We start from the raw sequence: 25,821 nt of genomic DNA, 5'->3' as shown, positions 1-25,821 counted from the left end.
TTTAGGGGGAAGAAAAAAAAAAAAAAAAAAGAAAGAAAGAAAGAAAGAAAGAAAGAGAGAGAGAGACAAACGCTTTTCCTAGAAAACATTTTTTTTTTTTTAAGCCGGAATACAACAATCACTTGAAAAACGAAAAGAGCGGAAAAATCCAGATTCGTGGTGCTTATATGGAACGGGACAAGATTAATCTCCATTTTCACAAACAGACCATTACGACGAGTTCCTTCCAAACTCCTCTGGCTACGTTTACGATTTCAAACACTGCGGCTCGGAGCGGTTCCTGTCCGTCCCTGCGAGCAGAGCTGCCCACCATCCGCCCACACACAGCTGTTATTTACGCACGAGCCCGCCGCCGGAGCGGGGTTTTACCTTTGCAGTAACAGTGAGGTACGGCCCCACAGGAGCACGGCTCCCGCACCGGAGCCGCCGCGCTGCGGGCTGCCGGCCGAGCTCCGCGGCCGCGCGGCGGGAGCCGCTCCGCTCTCCTCGGGCCGGAGGGCCCCGCCGGCCGCACGAACAATAGGAGCAGCCGCAGAGGGCCCGGCCGCTTCCTCGGGACCCGGCACCGCTCTCCCGGGGCCCGGCGCGCTTCCCGCCCGGGTCCCCCGTCCTCCTACGGCGCCTTCCCGCGGCCTCGGGACGCCCGGCTCCCCTCGGAGCGCCGCGGCTTCCTCCTCCCGGCTACTCACCCTCACACTCTATGGCCCTCAGCGCAAAGCGTGCCGCGGGGCGAGCGGGACGGCCGGGCTGGCTCGCGGCCAGCTGCGCTCCGAGCCTATCCCGGGGTCGGCGGGGCGGCCTATGGGAGCCGCGCGGCCCCGCTCGCCGCCCCGACCTCCTCCCGCCCCGCGTGCCGAGAGCGCGGCCGGCGGGAGAGGAGGCAGCGCCGCGCGGCCCCACCTGGGCTGCAGTGCGCGCCGCTTCCCTTCAGGGGACGGTGCCGCGCACGGCGGGCCGCGCGGCATTGTTCTGCTCTGACCCCGGGTCTCCGCGCCGGGAGAGCGGCCGAGGAGAGCCGGGAGGGACGGGCGGGCGGCGAGAGGACGAGGGGGGCCCGCTCTGCAGCCCCCCCCTCCTCCCCCGCAGCGCCCCGGCCCCTCGCGGGAGCCCCGCTCCGCTCGGTGCCGCCGGCCCCGTCCTCCTTCCCACGCGGCCGTTCCCTCGGGGCCGCGTTCCCGCCTCGCACCGGGGCGGCAGTCGCAGCGCTCCGCTCCCCGCGCGCCTCGGACGGGCTCGGCCGCAGCGCTCCCACGGCACCTCGGGAGCGGCGCGCCGCCACACAGCGGGACGCGGCAACGGACGGCACGGAGCGAGCGGAGCCACGGCTCCATTTAAATAACTGCATAACATTAGATTTAACTTCCGACTGTTTACGTTGGCGCGACTCGACCGGCGTCACGTGTGGCTTCCTTCGGGCCACCGAGGAGCGCCGTCGAGGCGAGGCGCGGCCCGGCCCCGCTCGCTCCCCGCGCTCGGCCTTTGTGCCGCTCCCGGCCCCATCTCCTCTCCTCTCCCCTCCTCTCCTTGCGGCTCGGAGCGAAGAGCCGCCAGCGGCCCCCGGCCCTTTCTCGCACGCCGCCGTTCGAACGCGGCGCTTCCCTCCCCGCCCCCACCGCCGTGAACGCCGCAGCCACGGGGCCGCCCCGCCCCAGGGCGCTGCCCCCTCTCGGACGGGGCCGGGGGGAGGGGAGCGGCGGGGGAGGGGGCGTTCCGGGAGGCTCGAGCGCGGCACGAGCGCGGCCGGCGCGGGGCATTGTGGGTAGGCGAGCGGCCGGCGGCGGAGGAAGCGGCGGGAGGAGGGGAGGGGTCAAAGGTCAGCGGCCGCCGGCCCCAATGGCGGGCGGCGCCTCCGCGGGCGGGCGGGACCGGGCCGCGCCGCCCTCTCCGCTGCCCGGTTCCTCGGCGGCGCGTCGGGGCGCCGAGGCGCGGGACGGGACCGGGCCGCGCGGGGTTCGGGCCGCCTTTGTTCCCGGGGCTCGGCGCGGCGGCGCCTTTACCTTCCGCGCCCCCGTCGGCTCCGCGCCGCCGTCCGCCGTGAGGTGGCCGCGGGGTCGGGAGGGCCGCAGGCCGCTCCTGGGCGCTTCTCGCGCCGTGCGGCGTCAGGCGGAGCCACCCCGGTGCGGGGCTGCGAGCCGCCCGAAGGAGGGAAGGAAGGAAGGAGGGAGGGAGAGCGAGCGGCGGGGCTCCGCGCCGAGTCCGCACGAGTGGGAGCCGCGCCGCGGAGCGCGCCTCGTAAAGGTTAAACGCGGCGAATCTCGGCTCGGACGGGGTGAGCCGAGCCCCCGACGGGCGCGGAGCCGGCCCTGCACGGAGCTGCAAACACAAACAAATAAGCGCATCCCGCAGAAACATCGGTCGGGAAGTTTAAAGGGAAACGGCCCCCGGGCGGAACCCGGCGGCTGGATGCGGAACCTCGCCGTGTTACGGTGCCCCTTCCTCGCACAACGGCCACTGTGCCTCGCTGTGCTTGGTTTCGTTCTGGTTTGTTGGTGGTTTGTTTTTGTTTTGTTTTTTTTCTTCCCCGAACGCCGGGCAGACCCCGCTCTGCGTTCCCCACGCATCCCAGTGGTGGCCCCAGGGCACCGCCCCCCCCCCCTCCACCCCCAAACCTCGCTTTAATCTGATTACGATGGGATCTGCTGATACCGTGAATATTTGAGATGATCGCGGGCTCTCGGGGAGCGGGGGGTTCTGTGCTCCCCCCCGCAGCGGTACCCCCTGAGCAGCTGGAAAATGAATGCAGAGGTGCCCCCCCGGTGCGGCCGTTCTATTTCCTAGGGCCGCGTTGCGACCACGGGGTAAATAAATAAGGAATTACGGGGAGGGGAGGAAGGAGGCAGGAAGAGGGGCTTTTCTTTCATAGCCTTTGATTGGAATCGAAGCACTTTAGGGCTGTAAACATTCTGTATTTATCCAGCACACATCAGCGGGCGTTGTTTTATCACCGCCGTAATGACGGTGTCCTTTGGGCTGAGTGATGGCAGCGATAAGGGACGCGCCCGGCCCGACTTGGCGCGGTGCGCGGCGGTGGGAGACCGCGGCCCGCCCGTCCTCACGACCCGGGCTGAGCGGGGCCACATCGCCGATTTGGGGCTGCCCAAAACCTCGGATTCCCTCCGCTTCGGGGCTGCGGCGCGGGTTGGGGACGGAGATTCCCGGTGCAGAAATTCAGAGCGATCACCTCCGTGCGGGACGGGCCCCCGTTTCCCAGCGCTCGGTGCTGTACCTTTGCCTAATTAAAAATGCAAACTTTTGGGAGCCTTTCCGAACAAAGCCGCGCCAAATCCCCTTTACGTCCAAGGATTTGCAAATTTATAAAGGCTGCATTGAATTCAGCGTGGGTCAAGGGGCAAAAAAAGGGTAGGAGGTCACCGCGTTTTGATTATGGGTCAGTAAACAACATGGCATGGAGTATGCGGCCAGAAACTCCTGCGGAAAGTGTCCTAAAGCTGCGGGAGCACCGAGCTCAGGCAGAGCCTCAACCCGCCGTGATTGTGAATCGCACCAAATTCTCACGTGCGGGGGACGCCCCGGCCCCCTCCGACCATCACAACTTACACAGCGCTCCGCGGAACTGCACAGCGCTGCTTTGTTTGCAAAGGGGGAAAAGGAGAGAGAGAGAGAAAAAAAAAAAAAAAAAAAAAAAGAGCCCTGCAACTCCTGGACACAGCGGTGCGATGATTTTTGTTCAGGCCGATATTTGGCATTTCTACGTGTCCTACGTATTTAGGAGATTTAGTTGAACATTCTCATTCGTTGTCACAGCGGAATTTACGGCGATTTTTAAGTCCTACAGTCACATTTGGCTGACTTTAAAATAGCAGAAGGATCCCATTATACTGTTCTTTGACCCCATTATATTTACGTTCCCGGCCCTTTGTGATAGCCCCTGGCTGCTCGCTGCTCCTCCCCGAGCGCGGTGCACACGGTGGGCTCTGGGAGCGAGGAGCAGAGGAGTTATCCTCCGAAGCATTTATTTCTGCCCAAGTCGTGAAAGCAGAAGGTTTATTTACAGCTTGTCAATACCTGAAGACGCGGCCCAGCACTTAAGAAATAATAATTAATAATGATAATTCGCGAATAGGGCGGCAATCCCTGGGTGGAAATGCAGATGGCCTCTCGGGCTGCCCTGGAGGTTCCCGAAGCGCTCTCCCATCGGCACAGCTGCCGGTGGGCATCGCTGCTGCATTTCCCACTGAGCGCTCCGCGGTGTGTGTGCCGCGCCGCTGCGGGGGGAAGAGGTCAGGAGGAATTGCGACGGTATTTAAACATCACCGTTCTGTGAAAATAAATCAAACCATCGCGTAAAGGCGAATTTCCAGCGCTACGCGTATTTTTTTTCCCCTCAACGCCGTGATGAAGCACTTCCCTATATTTGAACACGAGTTTACAAAAATGAAAGTATGCGATTTATAGAAAATGGGAATAGGTCTGCAACGGAGTACCACGAATATTCCTTTTCTCTTTGTTTTCTTAATGAGGTTTCTACTTCGGACTAGACGGCTTCGGGGCTGGAACACCGCGCAGTGCAGAGTGCAGATCGCGCATTGCACGCTGCTCAGCGTGAAAAGGAGCACGGCTGATTGATGGTGTGTGTGTGTGTGTGTGTGTGCCCGGACACACCACCCCAGAGCCGTGTGTGTGTGTGTGTGTGTGTGCGCGCTCGGCCTGAGCGGGCACCTCCGTGTCCTCCTCCCGGGAAACGTGGGACAGACAGAGGCCTTTCGTCGTGGGCATCCGTGATCGCGGGCAGGGTGACACCGTCCGTAAAATTAACAAAGGAACTCCCTGGCATCTGGGAGCCCCGCACATACAGCCGGGTCAGCACACACACGGATGTACACACACACAACTTTTCACGTAATTGACGCCAGACACCTTTAATTGTTCATTTTAATTCTTTTGGATGGCGTTCACGTTACCGATCCCGGCCGCAAACGGCGGTATCTATCGATCGTAATCCCCCTTGTGCGTGCAAACCCATCCGGAAGCCCCCGGCCCTTCCTGTGCGTGAGCGTGGGGCCCGCGGCCCTTCCTCGGGGTCTCTCGGCGGGGCCGGGGCCGAGCCCGGATGCCCGACCCGGCGCGGGGAGAGGAGGGTGCAGGGAGCGGGCAGAGATGTGCGGGGTGAGGGAGTGCGGGGCTGGGTGCGAGTGTGGGCACGGGGGGACGTTTCCTAGGAGTTCTGCCGCCTTCCTGCCCTTCCACACGGGGCTTCGGCTCCAGCCAGCGGCCGTGGCCGTATACCTTTCAGAACGCGAAGGGTGTGCAGACAGCCGCCGCTGCTTCACGGCGTTTGGTAGCGGCGGAATTACACCAACAGAAATCACGCATTTTGGAAATAACAGCCGGGCTGTCACCGCAGGGTGTGTGTGTGTGTGCCTCTGTGTGTCCCCGCGGGGATTTCATCAGGGACCGAACCGCCCAGTTCCGTGCAGATAAAGGACCTCGGTACTCATCGCGTTTTGTTAGTGGTGGTGTGTGTGTTTTTATTATTATTTTTTTATTTTTTTGTAACGTCTTCTGAAAAGCTCTCTCGGAGTTCACTGCTCCCTCACTGTTGACTCCATCGCCTTAACCTTAAAGCAGGGGGAGGAGAGCAGCGGGAGGGGGTGGGGGTGTTGGCAGCATATAAGTACATCAGGAGGAATTTTTAAACGCCCGTATTGTCTCTCGCTCTACAAACACCACGAGGGTTTCCGTCCCACGCGGGCAGCGCGTTTCCCCGCGACTCCGTCGCCGCCCCCGGGTCCCTCCCGGCCGGGGCACAGCGCGGAGCCGGGGGCAGAGCCGCGGGCGGGGGGAGCGGCGGAGGCATTGTTCGGCCGCGGTGGGGCCGCGCGGCGCGGGATGCGCCCCGGAGCCTCTCCCGTTCGGGGGCCGCGATGTAATCGGCTCTAGCTCTGGTTTCCTGGATGGGAACGCTGCCCTTAGATTTCAAAGGGAAGAAGTAGACATCGCGGGCCGGGCACACATGGATTAAGTTGAACGGCGGCGATTACATCTGCGCTGAGAGCAACAGTAGTTCGAGGCTGACTTCAAACCTCAGCCCGTGACTCGGAGGCTCTCTGCCATAGACTTCCTCAATTTCCGGATGCGCTGCTCGAAATTCCCGACTCGCTCTCGAATTCCTGCGGCACGGGGGGGATCGCGTGCTTCCCCCTCGCCGAGCCTTTTTCGGGGAGATGATGCCCTTTATTTTGGCTCTACCTGACGGGGTAACGCGACCTCTGCTCACCGTATCGCCAGTCCATGGAGTGGATATTGACAGTCGGGATTGAAGCTTTTTTTTTTTTTTTTTTTTTCCCCCTGTCTGTCCTTTTTTTTTTTTTTTTTTTTTTTCCCCTTGCCAAGCCCCAGCACTCCAGGATGTGTCATTCCCCTCGCGGATACGTGTGACTCCGGGCCACACGACCGTGCCCGCGGCTGAGCACACACCGCGAGCATCACTTGGACGTGACACGGAGCGGCGTGCGGCGGGGCAGCGAGTCCGGAACCATCGCTCCTCGCACGGCAATAATTCCGCATTCCCAAGAAGAGGTTAAACCTTCACGTTGATGTTAAGGGGCTGCTCCCATGGAACACCGCACGGCCGCGGAGGTGCCGCCCCGGCCCGGCCATGCCCAGAGCGGGGCAGCCGCTCCGTAGCCCCTCGCAGCCCCGCTCACGGTGCGCGCAGCGCTCGGTGTTGTTACGTAGAGCCCTGGAAGCACCCGGGGTATTCCGCCTTCTTCCTCCGCTGGAAGCAATCGGCGCGCAGCAATCCCGACGCGGGCTCCGGGACCGTAGCACACCGCAGCTCGCCATCCGGCACGGTTAACTGGGGGAAGTGTGCGCCTTTCTGCCTTCTCTATGCTTTGTTACGGGGCTGACGCCAGACCGCGTCCTCCTCCCCCTCCCGCAATATTCGAACCGCGGCTTCGAGCGCTCGGGCAGCGCGGGGTGCGGGCAGCAAAATAGCCCCGGCCGCACAGAGCGAATTGCGCAGGAAAGGAAAATCGGAGCGGCCCGCACATGTAAGTATTCCTCGCTCCGAGCCTCGAAGTTGGGAGCGCCGGGCCCGGGGCGCGGAGCCGCACAATGCGCGGCGAACGCCGCTGCCGAACGGCCGCGCTCGCGGAGGATCTCCCACCGCCGCGCTCACGCTTCCGTCCCTCACACTTACGGCGCGCACAAAAGAGCAACGTTGGTCCGAAATAGCCTAAAAAATATACGAAACGCTACGAAAAAGCACCGAAATCCTTCGTGCGGAGCGAGCGAGGAGCAAGCCGGAGAGGTCGGAGCGTGCTGGAGCCCGGATTGTTTAATAGAAAGATTTATCTGCGAACTGTATTATTTACTTTGGGAGGGGAGGCGGCGGTATGAGGGTATGCTAATTAGCGGGAGATTTTTGGGGGGAAGGGGTGGAATATCAATTTTTATTGCATCACCTGTCAGGAGTGTCCAATCAGCGTTGGCTTTAGGGGAATTAATTGATGAAGGTGTCTCCGGACGAGCTCACTTCACTCTGTCATTTTATTTGTAGCTAAAGCAGCGGCGGGAATAGCAGCTGCATTGCTTTTCTCTTCCTCCCTTCACATTCCATTATCATAGTTTCCAATGGAAAAGCAGGGAATGAAAGGGAACAGGTACTGATCTGCGGCAGCAACTTAGAGAAACACTTTGGCAAAGCTGATTTTTAAGATTACATATTGATTGTAGCCTCACGGTGGTGTTTTTTTTTTTTTTTTTAACTTATTTTTATTTTTTAAATTTTGTCTAAAGTTTGGCACTTCACCCACCAGGAATAGCAGCAGCCTTTGTTGCGCTCTGTTAGCAGGATGCCTTGAGACAAATACAGCATCTGGCCGAGGATTGTGTGTGTGTGGCTTTTTCTTTTTTTTTTTTTCCCCTTTTTTTTTTCCTTTTTTTTTTTTTTTTTCTTCTCTCTCTCTCTCCGCAAATGCCGGGAATGATTTAATTCGCGAAATGGGAGACCTGAAGTCGGGGTTTGAAGAGGTGGATGGAGTGCGGCTCGGCTACCTCATCATTAAAGGAAAGCAAATGTTTGCACTCTCCCAGGTTTTCACCGACCTGCTCAAAAACATCCCGCGGACCACCGTGCACAAGCGAATGGATCATTTGAAAGTCAAAAAGCATCACTGCGACCTGGAGGAGTTGAGGAAACTCAAAGCCATCAACTCCATCGCGTTCCACGCCGCCAAATGCACGCTCATCTCCAGAGAGGACGTGGAAGCGCTCTACACCTCCTGCAAAACCGAGCGGGTCCTCAGGACAAAGCGGCGGAAGCTCGGCCGGGCCCTGGCGGGCGGCGAGCTGCGGCCGGAGCGGGCGCCCGCCGACCCCTTCCGCGGCTTCTGGAAGGAGAACAAACTTTGGCTGGGTTTGAATGACTCTCCCCGGCCGCTGCTGCCAATCAGGCGGAAAGCTCTGCGGCCGGGGGCCGCGGCCCTGCTGCCGACCTCCCATCTACCTCACCTTTTTAGTAAATACACTGGCCACGGCTACCCGGAGCTGGCCCGGGCGCCCCGCAAACCTCCCGGCGGCTATGAAACGGCGGCGGGCGGCTGCGCTCCCCTCCGCGCCCGCCGCCCTCCCGCCGCCCGCCCCCCGCCCGCCGCCGCCACGGCGCGGCCTCGGCTCCCGGCCGCCGGGCCCCCGCCCCTGCCCCTGCCCCTGCCCGTCCGCTGCCGCCGCCGCCGCCACGGGGCCGCCGCCGCCGCCGCCGCCGCAGCCGCCGCCGCCGCCGCCGTCGCCGCCGCGCTGGGCCCCCCCCGGCGGCCCCTGGCCCTGGCGCGGCCCTGCCGGCCCCGCGGCGCCCCGCGGCTGTCTCTGCCGCTGCCGCGCGGCTTCGGGCCGCCGCCTTCGCCCGCCTTCGCCGAGAGCGGCAGCAGCGACTCGGAGTCCAGCTGCTGCTCCGGCCGCGCCGCGCACGACTCGGACTGCGGCTCCAGCCCGTCCAGCTCCAGCGAGGGCAGCTCGGAGGAGGAGGACGAGGAGGAGGAGGACGAGGAGGGCAGCGGCGGCTCGGACTCCAGCGAGGGCAGCTCGGAGGAGGAGGAGGAAGAGGAGGAGGAGGAGGAGGAGGAGGAAGAGGAGGAGGAGGAGGAGGACAGCACCTCGGACTCCGACTCCAGCTCGGTCTCCAGCCAGGTCTCGGTGCAGAGCATCCGCTTCAGGCGCACCAGCTTCTGCAGCCCGCCCGCCGTGGTGCACGCCAACTTCTTGTACCATCTGGCCGCCGCCGCCGCCCCCCGGCCCCCGGCCCCGGCCCCGACGGATCCCGGCGGGCCGCCCGCCCTCCGCCGCGCCGCGGGCTGCGTGAAGCCGGAGCTGCCCGAGGAGTGGGGCCGGCCCGGCTGGGGCCCGGCGCTACGCTGCCCCGGCGGCCCTGGGAGCTGCTTCGCGGAGATAAGGGAGCGGAGGGCGGCCGAGATCACATTCCCACACTCTGAATTTCCCAATAACGCCAAGAGTACTGACCTAACAATTAACTGCGTTGCAAAGGGGGCCTCTTCACCTAGCCCAAAGACAAACAATGCATTTCCACAACAAAGAATACTCAGAGAGGCAAGGAAATGCCTTCCAGCAACTACTACACACTGTGCAGATAACAATACAATAGCTGCTAGGATCTTAAATAATGATTCTTCATCAGCGGCTGCGAATTCCGAAAAAGATTCCCAAATCCCTCATTGTATTGAATTTGCCACGGATTTGCCCTCGTTACGGACCGATCCCGCGGAGGACGCCGCCTCTCCGGGGGCTGCGGAGCCGCGGAGCGCTGAGCCGGGGGCCGAGGCGCTGCCCTTCCCGCACCGCGTCCGCATCAAAACCGAGGAGGAGGCGAGCGGCGAGGACGGGCCCGACCCTCCACCCCACGAGCTGCGGTGTGAGTGCAATGATCCCGAGGAGGAGCGTCGCGGCGTGACGGAGGGCAGCGAGCAGGACGCTTTAGGAACGGCCAAGGAGGATTCTGCATGCACTGAGAAAGAAACCACTTCCTTCCCCCCGCTGACTCAGAGTCAGGGCCTCTCATGCACTTTAGGTACTCCAAAACCTGAGGATGGGGAGTATAAATTTGGAGCGAGGGTGAGAAAGAACTACAGGACGCTGGTTCTGGGCAAGCGGCCCGCGCTGCAGCCTCCTCCGCTCAAACCAAATCTGAAATCGGCGCGGAGCCCGCGGCCCGCAGGTAAAGCCGAGCCCGAAGGAACACTGGACGATCTCACGGCCAACAATAGGCGCAGAAGGGTAGCCGGCAATGTAGCATCAGCGGTGAAAAGGCCGTTTAATTTCATGGCAAATTTTCCCTGTCCACCGTCGCTAATTATTGGCCATGACGGGGATTTGTTGCCAGCTTATTCCTTAAGCACCACTAAGGACTCGCAAGCACCTCACAGGGCCCATCCCGTGTGGAAATGGCAGCTGGGCGGCTCTGCAATACCTCTCCCACCTAGCCACAAATTCAGGAAATTTAATTAATAAAATACTTTGGAAAATATTTGCTGGAACCACCTCTCGGGCTGTGCTCTGCGTGAGCTCGGCAGGAAGGTTCGTGCGGCCCTTAACGCCGCGCAGCGCTCGCTGCTGGGATCCGTCGTGTCGTTTGTGAAGACAGAACCCGGATTACCGTTTTCTTCCCTTGTTCCAACAGTGGTTTTGGTTTGGTTTGTTTGGGTCTTTTTTTTTTGTTGTTTTTCTTTTCTTTTTTTTTTCTTTCTATTTTTTTTTTCCTGTTACATTTGGGTATTTTTTGTTACATTCCACAGAGTACTTCAGGCAAAGACTCAACTCAACTCAGTTACGCCGGTAGAGCTGGAACACTTTACTGTTTGAATGCTAATAATGCACCAGTACCTCAATTCAACTGCTGCAAATAAATGTCAAAAGGTTGAATAATAAATACTAGAATGAGCCATTAAATTTATGCACTAGATTTCGAACATGGCAGTCTAACTGTTAATTCAGTTCAAGTTTGTGAAGTGCCACGGCCGCACAGGAGGGCTGGCCGCACCTCGGCGCTCGGAGCGGGGCGGTGCGGTGCCTCGGGCCCACAGCGCTGCGCTCAGCCCCTGGGGAAGGCGGGGGCAGAGAGCAGCACGAAACGGGGGATCGCAGCGCGGGGAAAGGGCGTCCTTTCGCTCGTGCAGCCCCTCGGTGCGATTGGAAGCCTTTTTGTTTCACCCAGAGGTCTTAAATAAGGTTACAGTTACCCGCTCACGTCGTGCCGAAGCTGCGCTCCGAACGCGCCCCTGCAAACTTGCACGGCGCTCGGAGCCCTGCCCGGCCCGCGGCGATTTATGGGCAACCCCGCGCGGGCCGCAGGAAATAGCGAAGCAGTAAATGCGGCGCAGAGAGAGCGGAGCGAGGGGCCAGGAGTGGGAACAGCGCACCAAACGCGAGCCCCGCGCTGCTCGTGGCTCTGCGGCCCTGAACTCGGGCGCTGCCGCCTCGTTGTCCTCAGCCCCGAACCCCGGCGCTGTCGGTTTTTGTTTCCAGGCCGTCCTCTCTATGTAGCAGAAACGTTTCTACCGCACGTGACAATCAGAGGCGATTATCTCTATTTGCACTTAATATCGAAATAGTGGAGCGGGCGGGGGCGAGGGCCTCGCCTCGGAGAGACATGCCGGTATAATATATTGTGATGATGGAAGCGGTAAATCAAAATGATGGAAATTTGCACTGTTGAAAAGCATGCTTTAGCTTTATTTTCAATTAAAAACACTGTTTAAAAATTCCTGATTCCCTACACTTTGAATTATTGCAATTTATCCTCGCTTTCCTCTCCGTTTGGGAGATCCCCGGTTGGATTCCGAGGAAATACGCTTCAAGAGGTTCACTGTTTCCCTCCCTGCCCCCAAAGCCCCTCCAAAAGAAAGGGAAAAAAAAGAAAAAAGAAAAAAGAAAGGAAGGCCGCCGCGCAGCAGCCGGGCCCGGGGCCGAGGGCTGCAGAAGGGCCCCGGCGCGGGGGGACGGGCGCAGCTCCGAGCGCGGCCCAGAAGTTTGCGGCCCCGGGAAGGCCGAGTGCTGAATCAGCGGGGTTTCGGCTGAAGGACTGCTGGTTTCTTTCTTTGGATTGGCGCTTTATTTATACTAGATCATTCCTAAATTAAATGTTAAGGATTCCACTCATCGATCAATCTCGGAAGGATAATTTATCGTAAATCAAAGAAAAGAAAAAAAAAAAAAAGAAAAAAAGAAAAAAAAAAAAAAGGAAAACAAAGCCACAACGTGATGTTTACCGTGTGACTCAAAGTCAACATTCTGCCGGCGATCCGCTGCCGCTCTCGGCTGTTTCATCCCTGCCTTTGTGGTGCCCCCCGCAGCCCTCGTGGCTCTGTGCACGCCGCCGCCCGCAGCTCCGCGCTATCCCCGCGCCCTCCTTTTCCCCCATTGTAAAGCCCCGCTCTAGGAATACCTGCACCAAATACAGTTAGAGAGAGTAAACAATCATCCTTCGGCGGGGTTACCCTTCCCCCGCATGCTCACATCACTTAGAGCTGCCAATTGCAAAAGGTACTCTGCACACTTAACCGCGCTGCTGAAATTACGATGGTCGTGAAAAATCGGCTCGCAGAGTGGCTGGGGGCCGAGTGTTTACCCGCGTGCATTTGGGGCCGAGCAGACCGTGGCCCTATTTCCAGAGAGTTGTGAATATGGTCAGAGCGCACCGCCCTGGGAAGCCCCTGCTCTGCTCTGCCTGACACAGGTCTTCCCTGCACCGAAAAAAAAAAGAAAGAAAGAAAGAAAAAAAAAAAGAAAGAAAAAAAAAAGAGGAAAAAAAATCAAATTGGAAAGCTGCGGAGATGTAATATGCAAACTGGAAGCCTAAAATTTTGTCGTGTCAATTAAACAACGTATCGCTTTCAGAGGAACTCTGTCCCCTGACCCTGTTTACTTCCAATTACGCTGTGCTGATGTGGCTGGGAATTGTAAATTGCAGAGGTGCCTTTTTGGGTTCCTGAAATAATCCGGGGGGAGGGGGGGAGGGGATAGAGACACACACTGATCCCAAACAGGCCCTGCAGGGCCGGGGACGTATGGCGCCTGGCCAGGGTGCAGCGGGAGGCACCGAGCCACACATCCCCATCGCCACACGTGTGCACTTGGTGCTGCCCACGGGGCCCCGTGGTGTCACTGTGCCGGGAGTGTCACCAGGTACGTAACGCACTGTGATGCAAAATACGGCATTCCTCCCAGTTCGGGTGGTCGGACGGCTGTTGGAGATGGCACTGCAACTGGTGCTGAGACAGAGCCCGCTGCCATGCCAGCCTCACTAATACAGAGTCCAACAAATACGTTGCGTTGTGCACCAATAACCCATTTCTGCCTGAACGGTAAGTTATAACGTGAGGAAAAACGAAGGTGATCTCACGGGCCAGGCCACAGTTTTGTCACGATGTTCACGGCAGAGAAAATTTAAAACGTCTCAGTGGTGAAATGCCACCATTTTCCCTCTCCGGGTGCACAAAACCCCACAGAACTCCATAAAGGAAAAGCGACGTGGCGCAGCGCGTCTGCTCCTCCCAGGTACACCGCAGGCCCAGCTCCCTGCCCTGCTCGTGGGGGAGACGCCTGCGGCCAAGCCGAGGACAAAAGGGAGTTTGGGACCGCGCTGAGCGCTGCCGAGCACCGAGAAGGGAACACGTGCCGAGCCCCGGCGGCGGGGATGCTGCCGTACCACGTCGCGTTGCAGCGCGCACTGCCTGCAGCGGGTCTTCCCTTCGCTGCTGCACGCGCAGTGATGCGAGCGGCGGTGCCGCGGTGTGAACTTTGCTGTTCACACGGATCCTTTTCCCTTCACCAGATTTAGTTGCTAATAAAATTACGCTTTCTGCAGAAATGAGAACGACGCTACCACGTTTTGTCTGTCGCTGTTAGCACGTGTGAGCGGCTAAGGGAGAGGTGCAGAAAAAGTGCACGTTTTCTACACAGGGAGATGAGCGGGGAAACGCTCGGTGAGGGGAGGCGGCTGCAGAGGACCGTGGTTTTCCCGGGTGCGATGGCGACGGGAAAGAACACGCAACGCCTCATCCCCGGGTTCGGCTCCGAAGTACAAAAGAAGGGCGACCACGCAGCGGAAACAGCGGCCGGGGCCCACCGAGCCTGAGCCGCGCTCGCAGCCTCCGCCATTCCCCGTCCAGCCGCGCTCCGAGCGGGCGGCTGCGGCTCGGGGGACGCGGGACGGCGGGCTGCGGGCCGGGCCTTCCCCGCGGCCGGCCGCCTCCCGGCACAAAGCTGCGCCGCGGCCCGGCCTCTCCCCGCGCTCCTTTCACTGCCGGGCGGCCCCGCGAGCCCCGCGCCGAAGGCCCGCGATGTTTCGCACGAGGCGCTCACAATAGCGGCCGGGAGAGCTGGCGGCCCCGGGCAGCGCCCGGCCCTCCCCGTGCCGGGGAGTCTGTTCCGCGTCGGCCCTCGTTCGCCGCTCCGTCCTTAGCATTGCAAATACACCGCAACAGCTGTGTTTGTAAACAGCGGCGCTTCGGCGGGAGCCGCTCCTCGCAGCGCTGCCACCGCTCGCCGGCCACGGGAACGCGGAACGAGGGAGAACGCGCGGCGCGGGGCAGGGAGGAAGCGGCCCCGGGGCCGGCCCGCGCGGTGCCGGGCTCCCGCAGGCCGCGGGCGGCGCTGGGCCGCTTCTCGGGGCGGCCCCATCGCGGGGCACGGCGCGCCTCGGGCCGCCATCTTGCCCGGCGCCACGCCGCCGGCCCCGCGCCGCGCCACGAGCCGCTCCGCGCGGCCCCCGGGGGCCGCCGCGCCGCAGAGCGCCTCCCGGCCCGCGCCCCCCGCCGGCCCCGCGGCCGCCGCGGCCGTTCGCACGGCGCTGCCGCCCCCCGCTTTGTGCGCGGCGGGGAGAGGCCCGCGGGTCCCGGCAACGGCTCCGGGGTCGGCCCGGGAGGGGATCCGGGAGAGGCTCCGCGCGGAGCGCAACAGGGCCGTCCGCTGCGTGCTGCAGCCCGGCTGTAAAGTGTGTGAAATTACGCACCGCTCTCTTAAAGAGCGGCTAATTTATCGTAAATAGCGCGGGCTTTGTAAATGGCTTTATTATGTTGTTTCTTGTTAATTGTTGAGAAAATCCCCATTGTTGAGTGTGAATGGCTTTATGAGCTAACCTGGGCGCTGCTGCTATCCGGGGGCAGTAAATGGCCGCTCCGCTAATGCGGCCCGGAGCGGGGAGCGGGGAGCGGGGAGCGGGCCCGGCACCGCAGCGCGGAGGGCCGGAGGGCCGCGCACACGTGGAGGGGCCGCTCCGCCTTTGTTAGCGGCCGCCGTGCCCCGGCCCGGCCGAGGGGCTCGGAGTGGTCGGGGCGGCCCGGCCGCGGCGCCTTCAGCCCGGCCTCCGCGGGAGCGAGCAGCCCGGGCCGCGGGGAAAAAGAGCCGCGGTCGCCGCCCCAGCTCGGGCCCTGCCCTCGGGCCCCTCTCCCTGCCGCCGCCGGAGCCGCCCCGCGCGCACGTGTCCATCCGTTATAAACCATAAATCGCGGCGAAATGTAAATTCCACTCGAGGAACTTATACTGGGCCGTTCTCTTCCCTGAAAACTCTCTCTCTCTGATTTCGCCATTAGGAGAAATCCCCCCGGGTTAAGCACTCGTTTCGCGGATTTCTGCACAGCCCGCAGCTGCGGTTCCCCCCGGCCGGGCCGTTGGCCGAGCCCCGCGCTGCCTCCCGGGGCCGAGGTGCGGACGTGGCCGAGGCACTGCTGTGCCCCGAGCCCCGCGGCCCTGCTCCAGGCCGGTCGGTGCGTTTCTCTCAAAACAGGATATTCCTATCAACCTGCACTGGTTTTCCCCGAAGAGAGTTTAGCAGGGAAACGCATCCCAGCAAACCCTCTCCTTCTGCCGCTCCACATCTCCGCATGACATTTCATCCCGGCGTTCCCCCTTCTCTGCCTTCTCGACACGGGGGGAACGGGCCGCTCGCCTTGGAAGCAGTCGCTCCCATCTGTGTACGCGGGCATGAGAGTCTGAGAGAGGGCACACAGCGCGCTATAGCCGGGGGAGGGACGGCCGGGAGGTTCCCTGCGGTGACATCTGCCCGGGGAAAAGGATGGCCGTACGTGGGAGGGGGAGGGGAGAAGGGGTGGGAATGAGCAGCGTGTAGTACTCCATAAAATAACGTCCGACCCGAGCTCTGTTATCTCGGAGCGTCTTTTATATTCCACGGGAAGTTTATAGGTGATTACCCGGTGTTACACATTTCGGTAGTAAAGTGTCATTAATTGCACGATGATCTCCGCATCCTTCCCCCATAAAGGAGCCTCTGTAAGGCACATTACTCGTGCTCCGCACTTCCCCAGCCCCTCCCGCGGCCCCGGGGGTCGATAAGGTGAGGGCTTTGCGGATAACCGAGCTCCGTCCCGAGCTCCCGGCGCTGTGTGTTCCGTGCCGGGAAGAGCCGGGGGGGCGAGGGGGGGCTTCTGCGGGCACTCCTGGGAGCGAGGAGTCCGGGGGTTCCGCTGCCTGCGGCACACGGGGCTCCTCGGGGCTGCCCTATCGCGGCGCTGCCGCCCGAGGCCTCTCCGTGTCCCCCGGTGCTCCTCCGCCGCTCCACGGCTCCGGTACCCGCGGGAGAGCTCCAGGGGCTCCCGGCGGCCCGGCCCGACGTGACCCCGGCTCCGCGCAGCCCGCACCGACCCGGCCGCAGCCGGCGCCCTTCGGACGACGTTCAGCGCTCGCGTTTGGTTTAGCCACGCTGACTGCGTCTGATCATTGGGAAAAACGAAGCGCACCGGCATCTGATCGTTTGTGTCAGAATTCAGCGCGGTGACAATCGCGCGAAGCTGGTTTTAATTTTATGCCGAAGTGTTTACACATCGACATATGGTAATTTTGTCTTCACGAAGAAAGTTAAGAGTCAATAGCGCTAAGAGCTTCGCACACACGCCGCAGCACCGAGCATCGCTGCGTTCCTGGCCTCGGGAAGGAAGGGCCGATCTCGGCTGGGTAGCCGTGCCCACAGGACCCCGATGAGCTCGGTGTGCGGGGAGCGGCGATGCCCCCGATCTGCCCTCTGTTTCATCTCCAAGGGGTTCGCTCGCCGCTCCTTGCAGCGTCCCGTCCCGCCCGGAGAGCAGCAAACTGCACCTAAGTAAATATATACGTGTGTATACATACACGCAGATATATACGTGCACATACGCAGCTGATGCACATTTGCGAACGCTGTCGGAGCATCCATTTGCCATTCCCCTCAACACTTCAAAACTGCCGTTTTCTATTGCCGAGCACTGCTCGGAGGAGACGGAGACGTCGTGAAGAAGCACCGCAGCCGCCCCGACCCGCAGATGCCCGTCCCACCTCGCTCAGTCACAGCGTTTTTTAATACACGTTTACAAAGAGGAAAAACAAAAGGCGTGCGAATTGGAAACCTGTGGGGGTACAGCAAAGAGAGAGGGGACAGAGAGAAATATCCCACAGCAGATCATGAGTTTACGGGACGGGTCGCGTAGGATAATTAAGCAAAAAATAATAATAATAATAAACAAAAAGAAGAGTACGTTATATAAATATAATCCCATAACTAAAAGTCAGTTCGTTCCGACCTTGTAGTCACACCCTCATATATTTGCTGAGTTTGTTCATCGGTGCCTGTGAGATTACGGGGAACGCGTTCAGTGCATACACCTTTATTTACTGATGTTTTTTTTTTTTTTTTTTTTTTTTTTTTTTTTTTTTTTACCACGGGATTCCAGAAGTGTCCGCAGCCCCAACGGCCGAGTGCTGAGCGGGGACCGCCGCTGTGGCACCCGGCGTGAGGTGGGGACGGAGTGGAACGAGCAACAGCCGCTGCGAGCAGGGAAGGGACTCGGAGATGTGATATATTCTATCGACTCCAATACTCGGAGCGGACACAGGAATAAGAATTCGCTCCGGGATGCAGAGACCGGGAACTCTTTGTTGGGAGCGAAAACCCGGGATTCTCTGCAGCTCCTTTTTGTTCGGGTTTGAGAGCCGGGAGAGCATCTTTGAGCTCCCGGCGCTCGGCATGACGCTGAAGGTTAACCCCAACTCAGAGGCGTTTCCTCGTAGGAAAAGAACTGAGCTACGTCCGGACGGAGCCGAGTCCGACCTCGCGTCGGAACTGCGCGCTGGCACCGGGGCACCGCGGAGCAATGCGCGCTCCCAGAGCCGCCGTTACCGCGTTGCGTTCCGCGCGGCTCCGCGCATTGGGTGCCTCTCGGGGCGGCGGCGTTTGGGAAACACGAGACGGGACGGGACGGGGCGGCTCCGCGGTACCAGGGCTGCGGGATTCGGGTACCGACTCTGGAGGGGAAATCGCGGAGCGGCCCCCCAGCACATTTGTGGGTCGGCCAACTCCAGCGGTAGAGCCGCAGCCCTCCTCAGCCCCGGCCTTTCTTAGCTTTAATTATTAATTAAAAGGCGGCATGAAAATTAAAGAGGGGGCAGGAGAGGGGCGAGGGGTTTCCGCTCCCCGCGGGAACTCTCCCGGGAGTGAGGGGGGTGGAAAGGCGCGGAGCTGCCGGACTGGATCTCCCCGCAGTCCTCACGCACCTCCTTCCTCCTCCTCCTCCTCCGGAGTGTCCAGGGAGCCGCGCCCCCGTCCGCTCCGTTCCCTGAGGACGGAACTGCTGGGTGCCGCATCCCGGGGGGTGGGCCCGGGGGGCTCCCGCGTTCCCAAGTCCGTGGGGTTGGGATGCCACCGCCGGGCCACTGATTCACCTGTCACTGCGATCACGGCCCCCGAGCACTGACAAATATTCACAATAAAAGAGTGAAAGGGTCCCTTAAGGTTCACTGGTTTGTGTGTAGAACTTTGGGAAACTGCAAATAAGCGAGAAAAATTGTCCATTCTTGTGAAGGGAAATACAAGTCCGCACGTAACCGCTCCGCGACAAAACCCGAAGAGCGGGCAAAGCCCAGCGGCACACACCGCGATCCCCGGAACAATTCCATTTCCTCTCTCCCCTCTCTCGCCCTTTCCCGGCCGGTGAAGGGGATGATGTGAGGATTTAAACCCGGGGAAGGCTTCCGTGACAACGGCCGCGAGAGAAGCAAAGTGCGGAGAGGCGCTGGGACGGATGGGGAGCACCCATGGGCCCGCTCGGCTCGGGGCAGGATGAATCCTGGCCCGTTGCATTTCCTTTAAGCGTGCTTCAGATTAGCTGCACGAGGGATCCAGCAATTAAGGCCTTTCTCTTCAGATAATTCCTTTTCAGTTTCATATTCCAGCGTCGGGCGCGATCGCTGCGCCTTTAAAGGGAAAAGAAAAGAGTGATTTTTCCTCTGAGCACCAAACGTTGGTGCCACACGAGCGCTTTTTCCCAAGGACGGCACTGAATTGTGGGGTGATAGCACCGGAGGATCCGTCTCGCACCGCCTTAGGCCCCGCGGTCCGCTGTTCCCGCCCTGCTCAGAGCGGGGAAAAGCATTTTCCGATTAAATTCTGCCTTAATGGAACTTGGCAACCGGCAACAAAACCTCGCTTAAGTGAAATGAAGAGACAAAAGGCGCTTTAAACGTCGGGGCCGGGGGCTGAGCAGCCCCTGCCACTGACTTGAAATGGAGGCGGCGTTGGGGCGCGCAGCCCGCGCGGAGCCGCAGTTGGGATCGCGCTAATTCCGCGCCAGGCCGGGCCGGGCCGCGTGTCCCCGCGCTGCCCCTCGCCTCCGGGCCGCGCACTTTGTGGCCGAACCCCGCAGATGCGCGGCGGCTGCGCCCACCGAGTGGGATTCGGTCCGCTCCGCGGAGTCCAGAGGGGATTTCGCTTTGAGCCACGCGCGTGTCTCGGCCCGGAGCTCGGCTCCGCCGCCCCGGCGCGGAAATAGAAACGTAACATCTCCACAGACAAATGAGTTTTTGACGGATTTACTGCACGGTTCGCATTCGTGACATCCGTCGGCTCTCCCGTTGAACTGAAGTCCGGGGGCAGAGGTGTGAAGGCGCAGTGCCCGCTCTGCGCACACCCCGCGGCACAGAGAGGTCCGGACGCTGCGCGATTGGCGCAGATAATGCCGTATTCCGAGTGAGCGATCAGAGAACCGCGGCATTGTGAGGGCGAACGGGAGGAAGGCAGTGACGTGGGAGCCCACAATGGCATTTCTGAATCACTTCGTTTGATTGACGTCCGGGGGCTCCGTGACCCGAGGGAATAGGACTCATTACCGTGAATACACCAAAACATCAGCCGGGATTAGAGCCGCGGATCTTTTAAAAATCCCATTTCAGTCGAAATTATAGTGGGAAAATACCAATTCTAAGAAAAAACAAAACAAAACAAAACAAAAAGCAGAAAGAGAGGGGAAATAAATGACTCCTTTTCGCTCCTTTAATTGCGTAAAGCCCCCTAAATAGAGAAAAAAACAGCGTTAAGATTTTAGACAGCGTTTAAGAGGAGAAAATTCACTTCGCTAACCGAAACTATCGCCGAGAACGGAACGCTGAGTGCGGGAAAATGGTATTTGCGGGACTGCGGCGGTGCTCGGGCTGCAGGGCGGTGAGCCCCGAGGCAGGTGCTGCTCCTGCACGGAGCGAGCCGTGTCTGAAAGCTTCGCGAAAAGGGTAAGAGGAGGAAAAAGAAATAAAAAAGAAATAAAAACCACGAGAAAAGTGTCCAAGCCGGGCTGGGCGGCGCGGGGCCGTCCCCGGGCTCTGCCCGAAGCTGCTTTCCATCGAACGGGGCAAAGCGCGGTGCCGGTGTGCGGCAGCTCCGGGCAGAGCCCGGGCGCGGGCTGAGCTGCTGCGGAGCCAAGAGCCGGGCGCTGTCCGCCGCGCAGCCGGCAGCCGGAGGGACACGCAGCCCCGAGCGGTGCGCACGAGCATCAACCCGACGCCGCTGCGCGTTGGATGTCGTCTTCATACGGACACATACGAATGAATTAATTCAGCTTTAGCTAATGACCGCTTTATTCTCGTCGTTCTCGGGAAAAAAAAATAGAGGCCACGTCCCATTACGATTAAGATCACGTTAATTTATTTGGGCTCTTAAGCAAAGACCATCCCGATGACGCCCCAAAGGGTTACGGGCGAGGCGGCTCAGCCCGCGCGCGGCGGAACAAAGCGGTGCCGGCGCGGCGCGGTGCCCGGACGGCCTCCCCCGCTCCGCCCGTAGGTGCCGCCCGGAGACACGGAGGGAGGACGGAGGGGTCGAGCCCCGCGCGCCCCGCGCCGCTGACACCGCCACGCGGGGCCCCGCCGCGGTCCCGTCCAGAGCGGCGGTGCGGGACACGGGTAGGGCACGGGGCCGCCGGCGGGACCGCGGGTCTCCGCTCCCCGCCCGCCGGGGGAACAAAGGCGGTGCGGCGGGGCCGAGAGAGGCCGCGGGCGGAGGGCGGAGGGGCTCCATCTCCGGGGCCGCGGCCCCCGCCCGCCGCTGGCGGCGCCAAACGCGGGCCGGCAGCGCCCCCTGCAGGGCGGCGGCGGCGCGGCACGGCCCGGCGGCGGCCCCGCCCTTTAAAGGGGAAAGCTCTCTTAAGGTGGAACGGATCTCCCTCCGCTCCGCGCCTCGGGCCGCCGCGCTGCGGCCGCGCCCCGCCCCGGGACGCCCCGCTCGGCCCGGGAGTACCGCGTCCGCTCGCAAAGTGGCCCCGAGCGCAGCCGGAGTCTCCGCGGCTGCGGAACGAGCGCCTGGAGAGCCTCAAGGCAACCCGCGCCCGCGCCCGTCCCGGGAGCGGAACTCATGAAGTTAAATAAGAAAATAAAGAAGAACGGGCGACGTCCTCGCGGCATGGAGAGGCGGCAGCGTCGGGGAACGCCGGGCACGGGGGGACACTCGCGTGTCACCTCCGGAACCCGCGGAACAGCGCCCGGAAAATGCTGAGAGCAGCTCCGAAAATTCGGGGCAAAATTACTGATGTGTACTGACTTTTTTTTTTTTTTTTTTTTGGAGGGGGCTGGGTGCTGAACCTAATGAAGATAAATTCGCGCTCCAGCTGCCGCGCACAGGCCATTAAGCACGGCGAGGGTTCCCTCTCGTGTTTTAGCTGTGATTTGTGAGCTCCCGCGGAGGAGAGGCGAGGCGGCCCCCCCCCGCCCCGGGCAGCCCCGCGCCCACCGAAACGCTCCGAAACTGTTTCAAAATCCCCCTCGGTGTTTGGAATCCCCCTCCACCCCCCCCTTTCCCGGCCCCGCGCAGCGAACCGGCACTGACAGCGGATCGGGGCTGCGCGGGGCGGTTTGAAACGGTGGGACAAGGCAGTGCCCGGTGGGGAAAAAGAACAGCGTCCTCCGCGCATCGCCGTCTTTCTTTCTTTCTTTCTTTCTTTTCCTTTCTTTAAAAGAAATTATTGGTATTTATTTCCTATTCTTTTTGTCCGCTTGAAGTTTGTGCGCAGCAGCCGAGGAGGCAGCCCTGGGTCTTTTCCAGAGGACAGCGCGGCCCTGAGATCTACGGATCAGCACCGAAATTGGGCACTTCTGTATTTCCATTTCTCTCACTTTATGGTAGGGCTGCGCTGCGAAAAGCAGACGAATATACGGATAACGCAGACAAAAAGACGCGCCCTGACGCATAGCCCGAGGGACGGAGGGGGCAAGGGGTGCTTCAGTCCGGGTTCACACACGGGAGAGTTACATACAGAGCACCGTGTGCTGAGGAATCCAACTGCGGAGGAAGGCAGTGACGCCTCGGAGGGACGAACGACGCCCCGCGAGCGGCAGTTCCACACAGCGCAGCACGGCGAGCACGAATTACCGCGATTGCGGCGGCACGGCACCTCGGGTCCCTTATCTCCCCTCTTTATCTAAAGCATTAGAATATTCCGCCGTCTTTTGTCAAAAGAGCCCTCGTCCAAAGCGTTTTGTTCCCGTTGTCGGAATGAAGAGCATTTTCCTGCCCAAAGTAAACACGACGCGTGTGACACACACACACACACACACACACACACACACACACACACACACACACACACACACACACACACACACCCCCACCCACCCACCCACCCACCCACCGGCGGGGCCAGCAGCGGGAATTGAACTTTTAAAGAAACCGATCCGTGCCGTGATTGATGCCGTGTCGCTCTGACAACAGAGAGCGTGTAGCTAATTGCCTCTATAAACGAAAAAGATATTGCCCTCATTTTATCAAACGCATTCTTTGTTCGAGGCTAAAACAAGTGTCACAGTAAATGAACAAGACTGTAGGCATTAATAGTTTCCCGACAGTGAAATCCAAAGAGAATCCCTCGTCCTCAACCAATGTCTGGTGGGAGCTGGAAGTAGGTGCTCCTCCACTCCGTCGGGGCAGTTTCCTCTTCCAGGACCCATCCGTGTGTTCCACCAGCTGGGTGCTGCCGGCTGGGCAACAGCAGCTGAGGGTCGCTGCCACCTGGAGATGGTGGCCCTCGGGCTCCTCGTGGAGGTCCCTGGGACCCCTCCAGGACTTCTGAACCCTCTGGACAGCACTTTGGCACTCGGGACACTCAGTCAGGCTGGATTACACGGCACAGCCATCCCCTCAGCTAACCACCAGACATCGTGGAGAAGGGACTGCAATGGGTTTCCTTTGGGTTTCACTGAAGAAAATAATGATTCTGACTTTTTTTTTTTTTTTTTTTTCCTTCCCAGAAAGACATTTGATTTATCAGATTTTTTTTTTTTATTTTTTATTCTTTACAGATGTAATTTTCTCTTTGAAGGCCAAAAATGAGTCAATGAGTATTAAGAAGAAGAAGGGAAAGCTTCCCTGCAACATATATTCAAAAAGGTAACTGCGAATTGTGTGCATCTGACAAAAAAAAGTTTTGTCTTCAGCCAACACCAAAATGTGACTTCTGTGCTCCATCTCCCAGCTACCCAGATCACCCTCTTCCTCCCATCCTTCCCCTCATGTCCGTGTCCAGGCAGAGTTATGATGCTTGTCACACTCAGACTTTTTTCAAAGGGACCCTGACATTTTGAAGAGCATGGAGAAGAGCCCCTGACCTCCACCGCATACGTTTGAAACCCTGGACTGCCACACAAGGCTCTCTGGAAGCATATCCTTTCCTAAGGGACCGGATTACAACGTGAAATACCCCACGAGCTGTACAAGGGAGGCGTGGAGGGTCTTTTTAAAATGATAAGGAAAGGCACAGCCTGAACAAATAACGGCAGGATGAGGCTGGACAGATTCACATGTAAAGGAAAGCACTCATTCGTCAGATTCTGCCCAGGGAAGTGGCAAATTCACTTATTGATTTTTTCTAATTTCCTGGAAAACATGTTTTTGTCAGACACAAATTACTGAACACAAGTGAAGGTAAAGTAGGACGAGATCTAATGACCAGTGCTAAACAAAATGCCATCAGCTCCGTGTGGACGTGATGCTTTTGTAGATTCAAGAATTAAAGCTGAGGGTCACAGATCTTCTGCTCAGCCCCACTCCGTGGGATCCCGAGGCGTGGGTGCCTGCCCTGAGGGCTGCTGGCTGCCAGCTTTCTTCTTCCTTCAGTTAATCCAGAGCTGTTAGATGAGCTGCCTCCTGAGTAACGTAAGGTTGCACCATTATTTATGCTGAGATTTTTTAGCCTCTCCAATAATTCCCCTGATCTTCCTCTTTAAGAGTTTGCCTTACTCTGTGGAACAGCAAGCACATTCCTGGTGCTGCTGTTTCCCCTGCTGAACCTGCCCTACAGATAGCATGAACTGTGCAGTTATGCCTATTAGTCACACTGCTCGGCCCTGGTGTTAGACTAATTTGGAAAGACTTCCTGCATAGCAAAGAACAGCAGGATTTGATCAGAGCCCGAGATCCATCACAACGCAGCGAGGCTTTGCGAGGAGCCCGTAGCACCTGGGGCGCTTAAAAAGCTGTGCTGAAACAACACGGGGAAACTTTGTGTGCAGTTCCCTCGGATCTGCTGGATCCTTTCTGTCACCGAGTTCTGGGTTAGTGATTTGACGAAACAGCAGCAAGAAAAAGAGCTGACGGAACAAGGAGGAGAGAGGGACGAGAGAACACTATATCTTCAGCCACACTCTTTTGTGGAATTTTAAGTCAGTGTTCCCCCCATGATGTCCAGGCGTCAGTCCCGATGATGCCTGGTGACATTTCTATTGCCTTCCGAGGAAGAGGGCTATTTATCTGAAGGCACCTTGATCAAAAGAAACACAAGGAAATAGTCTGTCCGCGAAAATATTTTGAACTTCCTTTTGCTCGATTCAAACAATTGCTTTGGTCCTCGGTTATTAAATCTCGACTTTACCCCAAGAGAGGTTGCTGTTGCATTACTATCCTCTCCTTTGCTGCAGGGATAATCAAACATTTCAATAGCTTTCTGCTGACTGCGAGGCTGTTGTTACTTTTAACCCCTTTTCAGCCCAGTCTAACAGAAATGGTAATGAAAACATCTTCAGGCAGTGTTGGGTCAATCTAAATATCAATCAGGCTTTCAAAACAAAACCGAACTCCTCTTCCTTTCTTTACTGTTAAGAAGTAATTCTTTCACAGGGACGGAAACACATTGTACTGAGAGGAAAATCGCCCTGTGAAATCGGAGTTCCCGGTGCTGGGCACACACACAACCTTTCGATGGCACTTCTGTTCTAAATGCTCCCCGAGAGCCCCGAGCCACAGCTTGTGCTCACAGCGCGGGTGCGTTCCCTGATCTAACAAAGGAAAACTCGTCGGTCTCCAGAAAGAAGTGGTTTACATTAGGCAGACTTTTTGCTACCCATTTTTTGCCCCCTGAAAACTTCCTCCCAATAAGATTCACAAGTGTTTATATGAACGTCTGACTCCATTGGCTGTGAAGGGGGAGAGCTATAAACTTTCCCCGTTATTCCGTGCTTTTAACTAATGTAGCTGTCACTGAATTTTTCCCTCGGATCCCAAGGCAGTAGTGGGAAAACGTGGTTTTCCAAACATCTTTCGGGAGG

General features: G+C 59.3%; 1 protein-coding gene and 1 long non-coding RNA gene across 2 annotated transcripts; both read left to right on the top strand.

The window, feature by feature from the left end:
• Positions 1-5,621: 5,621 nt before the first annotated feature.
• Positions 5,622-10,946, top strand: SKIDA1 (SKI/DACH domain containing 1). Its single transcript, XM_090142926.1, has one exon. The coding sequence runs from the start codon at positions 7,969-7,971 to the stop codon at positions 10,483-10,485; it is 2,517 nt and encodes an 838-aa protein (XP_089999052.1). The 5' UTR covers positions 5,622-7,968; the 3' UTR covers positions 10,486-10,946.
• A 2,306-nt stretch (positions 10,947-13,252) lies between these two features.
• On the top strand, positions 13,253-13,849 carry LOC116243267 (uncharacterized). The gene is made up of 2 exons (XR_004169920.2): positions 13,253-13,340; positions 13,534-13,849. It is a non-coding gene; the product is annotated as an uncharacterized LOC116243267 (long non-coding RNA).
• The last annotated feature ends 11,972 nt before the right edge of the window (positions 13,850-25,821 follow it).

Source organism: Phasianus colchicus, chromosome 6, assembly GCF_987193195.1.
Source record: "Phasianus colchicus chromosome 6, bPhaCol1.hap1.1, whole genome shotgun sequence".
NCBI lineage: Eukaryota > Metazoa > Chordata > Aves > Galliformes > Phasianidae > Phasianus > Phasianus colchicus.
This window is presented reverse-complemented; position numbering and strand designations above follow the sequence as displayed.